The following is a 7717-nucleotide window of genomic DNA, read 5'->3' on the forward strand; positions in this document are numbered from 1 at the left end:
GAAGTTAGCGGAAAATGATGATTTATTTTTTATTTTTTTTCTTACAAAGTCTCATATTCCACTAACTTGTGACAAAAAATAAAAACTTCCATGAACTCACTATGCCCATCACAAAATACCTTGGGGTGTCTTCTTTCTAAAATGGGGTCACTTGTGGGGTAATTATACTGCCCTGGCATTTTAGGGTCCTTAATGCGTGAGAAGTAGTTTGAAATCAAAATGTGTAAAAAATGCCCTGTGAAATCCTAAAGGTGCTCTTTGGAATGTGGGCCCCTTTCCCCACCTAGGCTGCAAAAAAGTGTCACACATGTGGTCGTACTCAGGAGAAGTTGGGCAATGTGTTTTGGGGTGTCATTTTACATATACCCATGCTTGGTGAGATAAATATCTCGGTCAAATGCCAACTTTGTATAAAAAAATGGGAAAAGTTGTCTTTGGCTGAGATATTTCTCTCACCCAGCATGGGTATATGTAAAAAGACACCCCAAAACATATTGCCCGACTTCTCCTGAGTACAGCAATACCACATGTGTGACACTTTTTTGCAGCCTAGGTGGGCAAAGGGGCCCACATTTTAAAGAGCACCTTTAGGATTTCACAGGGCATTTTTTACACATTTTGATTTCAAACTACTTCTCTTGCATTAGGGCCCCTAAAATGCCAGGGCAGTATAACTATCCCACAAATGACCCCATTTTGGAAAGAAGACACCCCAAGGTATTTCGTGATGGGCATAGTGAGTTCATGAAAGTTTTTATTTTTTGCCACAAGTTAGTGGAACATGAGACTTTGTAAGGAAAAAAATATAAAAAATCATCATTTTCCGCTAACTTGTGACAAAAAATAAAAAGTTCTATGAACTCACTATGCCCATCAGCGAAAACCTTAGGGTGTCTACTTTCTGAAATGGGGTTATTTGTGGGGTTTTTCTACTGTCTGGGCATTGTAGAACCTCAGGAAACATGAGAGGTGCTCAGAAAGTCAGAGCTGCTTCAAAAAGCGGAAATTCACATTTTTGTACCATAGTTTGTAAACGCTATAACTTTTACCCAAACCATTTTTTTTTTACCCAAACATTTTTTTTTTATCAAAGACATGTAGAACAATAAATTTAGAGAAAAAATTATATATAGATGTCGTTTTTAAAAAAAAAAAATTACAACTGTAAGTGAAAAATGTAATTTTTTTGCAAAAAAATCGTTAAATTTTGATTAATAACAAAAAATAGTAAAAATGTCAGCAGCAATGAAATACCACCAAATGAAAGCTCTATTAGTGATAAGAAAAGGAGGTAAAATTCATTTGGGTGGTAAGTTGCATGACCGAGCAATAAACGGTGAAAGTAGTGTAGTGCAGAATTGTAAAAAGTGGTCTGGTCATTAAGGGTGTTTAAGCTAGGGGAGCTGAGGTGGTTAAACTCCGGTCCGGTATTTGAGCTCACCTGGCTGGAAACCAGCCCAGCTGCACATGTTGGGAGGAAAATACCTGCCTTCCCATACAAAACCCCTCGCTGTGTCACAAACTTCAGAAGTGAACTGCGTATATATTTCTCTTTTTGTACTGAAATGGGCCAATAAACACTATCACAACATATAACTGCAGAAGTGAAATGCGTATATATATATTTTTTTCTGTACTGAAATTGGCCACTAAACGCTTTCGCCACAAATAACTGCAACAGTGAAGTGCGTATATATATTTCTTTTTGTGCTAAAATAGGCCACTAAAGGCTTTTCAACGTAGCACTTGTACACCAATAACAAGAACAAATTGAGAAAATTTGGATTTGTTGCGAATCAAATTTTTCCTGAAATTTGGATCAAATTCCACTTCGTCAGCTTTGATTCGCTGATCTCTAGTCATAATATAGAAAATGAAGAAGAAAAAAAAATCACACAAAAATCTTTTTAAAAGTTGACAATTTTTTGATGATATGCTCAATTTAAAATGTTTTTTTTTTCTCCTACTGTATCTTTGAAGGAGAACAATCTGACTGTCGATGTACAGTTTTTCCTCTTAGGATTTCAAAGCAGCCAACAGTTAAAATTGTCCCTTTTCTGTCTTCTCCTGGTGGTTTACTGTGGGACAATATGTGGGAATCTTCTGATCATCACCCTGGTGTCCACCAGCAAAAACCTCCACACTCCAATGTACTTCTTCATCTCACACCTGTCCATCAGTGACATTGTGTTACCTACAGATATTGTCCCCAACATGTTCCACATCCTACTGAATAATGGAGGAACCATTACTTTTTATGGTTGCATGACTCAGTTTTTTTTCTTCAGTGTCTCAGAGTTATTTGAATGTCTCCTTCTCACAGTGATGTCTTTCGACAGATATGTGGCCATCTGTAAACCTTTCCATTACACATCTATCATGACAAGGGCTCATTGTGTGATATCAACAGCCATCTGTTGGGTTTTAGCTTTTGCTATTGCCTTGATTTACAGCTTCACAATATCGATGCTGACATTTTGTCGACCAAATATCATTGACCACTTTTTCTGTGATCTTATCCCTTTAATAGAAATCGCCTGCTCTAGTACTTACAATATTGAGTTAGAGGTCTATATAGCATGTATACTAGTACTGTTCATGGTCATAATAATAATCATATCTTATGTTAACATTATTGTTACCATATTACGCTTCCAGTCCAGTATCAGTAGACAGAAAGCCTTCTCTACCTGTAGCTCCCACCTCATGGTGGTTTCCATATTTTACCTTACTATACTGAGTGTATATTTTTCCCCCAAAGGAGGACAAACCTTGAACCTTAGTAAACTTCTATCACTGCTGTATACTGTATTTACTCCACTCATCAATCCCATTATATACAGTCTGAGGAATAAGGAAATCAAAAAATCTCTACAGGAAATAACCAATAAATGTGAGTAATTTAATAAAAAATGCTCTTCCTGGTCCGGGGAATGCACCGGGTTAGGGCACCACTCAGATGAATGGAAAATAGACTGGCAAATGGCACAAAGAGGGGCCTTGAGACCCGCAAAGTGTCAACAAAACAGCTCCATATCCAAATCTGCCAAGTTTGACACAAACTGAAACTGGTTTAGGGCAGCAGCGGCTTTGGCAGAAAATGAGCGGTGATAGTCATAGAATGCAGAGCCGCCGTACTTGTGCCCCAAATCCGTAATCCGGTATAAATAAGTGTCCAACTCTTCCCTACGACTAGGCTGGGCTGAGCACACAACATCTCTATAAAGGCTGAAGGCCAGAACAAATTCGGAAATAGATCATTTCCTGTTGAGCCGGGCATCCTTAGCCTTCAAAACCACCGAAACCTCTCCGCAGTTGATGACCCGGTTCTCAGAAATATCCTGGGAGGCAATAAGAATAGATGCCAGATTCACGTCCTTGCCTGCCAGGATATCCTTTTTGATATGCTCCGGGACGAAATGAGAAGGTGCAATTTGGGGAGTGGCAGAAGGCCTACCTGCAACGTCCTGAGGAATGGCAGGAGTGACTGCCGAACCCGGAGATTGCGGCGAGGCCGCTGGCCTGGTTTCCAAAACTGCCACCCTAGACTGAATGTCCGCAACTGAGCTAGCGAGACCACCGATGGAGGAATTAATCTGAGCTAGCGCGAGCTGTATTGAGCTGAAATTGGACTGCTCAGCTGTCGGACCCGGGGCCGTCATCAGTAGACGGTACAATTCAGCCTAGCGGGCGGACGCGGGATGCCGAATCCACCGGCGATTAAGCTCGGCAATCAGCTTTGGCACAGTCCAACTCCTCAAAGATGTGCTGCTGTTGTGTCCTGAGACGGAAGTTCCTGGCATGGAGATGTTGTCATCCATGTCGGACACGTGGGACATGCTTGACCTGAGAACAAAAAGGCGAATTATAGCCACCAGAGCAACGGCAAAGGGCACAGATGGATGCGGAGAAAGCGACCGGGAAGAAAGTGAGAGACTGGAGGAGTGCGAAAGTGACCATCTGATGAACAGCCTACCTGACGTGACACAAACGGATTTGGAAGCACGGCTCCAAATGCCAAACACTACGTTGAAACTAATGAAAAAGATGACCCTGAGTATCGAATCTGACGGCTGACCCCACCCCAGCAACCATCTCTAACCCGACTTACCTGGGAGCGCCTCGGAAATTGCCTAAACGATGTGTAGGAGAAGAGAACAATTACTGCCCAATCTAAGGAAGGAACAAAACAACATCAGAACTGGAGATGATGACTAGGTACCAAAAACAAGAAACAAAAGAGGAAAGGACCCAGAACACATAGCCACCCTGGGTGATTCAGGAGACCCTGACACCCTGGGTGATACAGGAACACTGACACCCTGGGTGAACCAGGAGACACAGACACCCTGGGCGATCCAGGAACGCTGACGCCCTGGGCGATTTAGGAAACACTGACACCCTGGGTGATCCAGGAACACTGACACCCTGGGCGATCCAGGAGACACTGACACCCTGGGCGATCCAGGAACACTAACACCCTGGGCGAACCAGGAGACACAGACACCCTGGGCGATCCAGGAGACACAGACACCCTGGGCGATCCAGGAATACTGACGCCCTGGGCGATCCAGGAAACACTGACACCCTGGGTGATCCAGGAACACTGACACCCTGGGCGATCCAGGAGACACAGACACCCTGGGCGATCCAGGAGACACTGACACCCTGGGCGATCCAGGAGACACTGACACCCTGGGCGAACCAGGAGACACTGACACCCTGGGCGAACCAGGAGACACAGACACTCTGGGTGATCCAGGAGACACTGACAACTTGGGCGATCCAGGAGAAACTGACACCCTGGGCGATCCAGGAGACACTGACATCCTGGGCGATCCAGGAGACACTGACACCTTGGGCGATCCAGGAGACAGGACCCAAGTAAGACGGAAAACAAGGCGAAGCCGTAGTGCACTGTTAAACACATGTGCTGACAGAGGGAGACCCCCAGTGAGGGAACATTGCACCAGGTGAACCGAAAACCACATGAGCAGATGACCCTAGCAAGCTGGCAGAGGATAAATAAAAATCCGTGCCACCCTAAATAATAAAACCCGGATTGGGACTGTGGCGACCGTACCCTGTGAATACACTGCAGGGCAGAAAAAATAATCTAAAAGGGTCCTGCACCCCCATGAGAGCGCAGAACCCCCTCAAACCCCCACCTGCAGCCCAGCCACAGGGCAGAGTGCTTATATGGCTCTGCTTACCCCCTTACCAGCCTTCTAAGAGTGGGCACCATGGAGGCCTGTCACCACATCCCATCTTAAGAAAGGGAAAAGCAAACTGACCCATCATATCACAGCGGCAGGCATCTTTGATGTGATGCCGCTCCCCAGACCCCGCCGCCTGTACCTTAGGGTAGATGCGCGAGTGGCTTACGTTGGGAGAGCGGCGACTACACCCTATACCACCGGTTGCCGGAAACAAGGCCGGGCGTGAGGCTCAGCTAGAGCGGAGCCAGCTGAGCCCCGATTACCTGGTAGGCTGACGTGCGGCAGTCCGGACCACAGGAGCGCGCGTGCGCAGACACGACAAGAAGCCAGGTACGACAGGAAGAGTAAGGAGCGCGATAACCGGCAAGTAACGCGTGATGATCGGGCGTCTGGCTGACCGCTGGCGTGGAGAATAAGTAGCCAGACGCCCCTCCCACAAATACAGGCTGGCACCAGCCTTACCTATATATATATATATATATATAAAAACTTTATTTATATAGCGCCAACATATTCCGCAGTGCTTTACATTTAGGGGTAACAGTTGTAAATAATATAGCAGAAGACAAGTCAATAATTAGAACAAGAGGAATGAGGGCCCTGCTCACAAGAGCTTACAATCTATGAAGGGAAATGGGTGACACAAAAGGTAAAAGTGCTTGTTTTGTGCAATGGTCCAGCCATCTTGGGAAAATAGGGGAGTAGATATAAAGCTGCATGAGCCAGTCACCAGCTGATATCTGTAGTGCTTCTGGGTGCGGTAGAGAGTTTGGTGGAGGATCAGGTTCAGGAAATGATGATAAATGGGTTATATATGGAGAGGAGTTGGATCAGGGGATGTGATAGGCTAACCTAAAAAGATTTTTAGGGAGTTTTTAAGGAACTGTGTATATAGTGATTTAACCTAATTTCTTTGGGTAGGGCATTCTAAGAACTGATGCAGCTCGGGAGAAGTCTTGGAGCTAGGAGTGAGATTAGATTGTAGGAGGAAATCAGTGTCTGGATGAAACCCACTCAAGCAAGGAGGAGAAGACAATCTCCAAAACAGGATTAGATCCAAAACAGAGATGACTGAGGTACTGTTATTGGAGGTAGATGGTAATAGATACCAACTGTCCTGTTAAACCCTTATTAGGGGAGATGGATTACAGTAGATAAACAAACTAAGAAGACAGGTTGGCATTCGCAGGAGGTGCTCAAACCCACATGCAGTTGTGCATATATATAGGGGAGCAAATCCTGCACTTGTGGCCCGTTGCTAATGGCAATCCCCAGCAAAATGCATACGGTGGAGGATGCCCGCGGTGAACCATAAGTACCACAATAGACATCCTACACAAGGTAACAAGTGCGGATGTGATAATTAATATAACAATATAACAAAATAACAAAGACAGGTGCACTCTGCAGTCTCACTAGACCCTCAAACTGATTTTAAAATTGAGAGATTAGTCAACATGTTCTACGGTGTAGAACATGTCTAAGCCCGGGCACCACGCCAAGGTTTCTCAAGGAGCCCGGGACCTAACACTCTCCTACCTGAGCCGTTTGGGCAATACCAGGAGCCAGTGGGCAAATTACAGGAGCATCAGGCCGACTCACAAACAGCTCACCTAGTTACCTCCAGCATGTGGCCATGCTTGCAATGGGAGGAGGGAGGAGTCTGCAAGTCCCACTCAAGACTGGCTGATATGTCCCAGGCCTCACAGGTGCACCTAGATGTGGCCTGTAAATGGAAAACAGGCACATTTAAATAGGAGTTTATACACCTCCAGAAATCTATATATACAAACTAAGAAGACAGGTTGGCATTCGCAGGAGATGCTCAAACCCACATGCAGTTGTGCATATATATAGGGGAGCAAATCCTGCACTTGTGGCCCGTTGCTAATAAAAAAAAAAAAGAGCAAAATTCATACGGTGGAGGATGCCCGCGGCGAACCACAAGTACCACAATAGACATCCTACACAAGGTAACAAGTGCGGATGTCATAATTAATATAACAATATAACAAAACAATAACAAACACAGGTGCACTCTGAAGTCTCACTAAACCCTCAAACTGATTTTAAAATTGAGAGATTAGTCAACATGTCCTAAGCCCGGGCACCACGCCAAGGTTTCTCGAGTAGCCCGGGACCTAACACTCTCCTACCTGAGCCGTTTGGGGGGCAATACCAGGAGCCAGTGGGCAAATTACAGGAGCATTACAGTAGATAACTCAGAATGCAGTAGAAAATCTGGATATTTGCATTGACTAAATTTATAAGCCACTTCTGACAATCTTAACCCTTATTTTCGGATTGAATACTATACTCTTAAGTGTTGGAAATAGAGTTGTAAACAGAGGATTAAATTCACTTTGGATGCAGGCAAAACGTTGCCTGCAACCTTTTACAGTGAAACTTGGCAGGAAAAATGACCAGGAGGATGAACATTTAGGATCATATGACCCTGGGAAGAAGGGGAATTTCCTGATTTTCTCAGTGGCTTACAG

At 44.7% G+C, this 7717-nt stretch overlaps 1 protein-coding gene across 1 annotated transcript; it reads left to right on the plus strand.

Moving 5' to 3' along the window:
- Positions 1 to 1947: 1947 nt before the first annotated feature.
- LOC120989900 (olfactory receptor 1G1-like) lies at positions 1948 to 2901 on the plus strand. Its single transcript, XM_040418307.1, has one exon. The coding sequence runs from the start codon at positions 1948 to 1950 to the stop codon at positions 2899 to 2901; it is 954 nt and encodes a 317-aa protein (XP_040274241.1).
- The last annotated feature ends 4816 nt before the right edge of the window (positions 2902 to 7717 follow it).

The sequence above is a fragment of the Bufo bufo genome, chromosome 1 (genome assembly GCF_905171765.1).
Source record: "Bufo bufo chromosome 1, aBufBuf1.1, whole genome shotgun sequence".
Lineage (NCBI taxonomy): Eukaryota > Metazoa > Chordata > Amphibia > Anura > Bufonidae > Bufo > Bufo bufo.

Coding starts and splice junctions, on each gene's coding strand:
- LOC120989900 (XM_040418307.1), top strand. CDS start 1,948: ATGTTTTTTTTTTCTCCTACTGTATCTTTGAAGGAGAACAATCTGACT.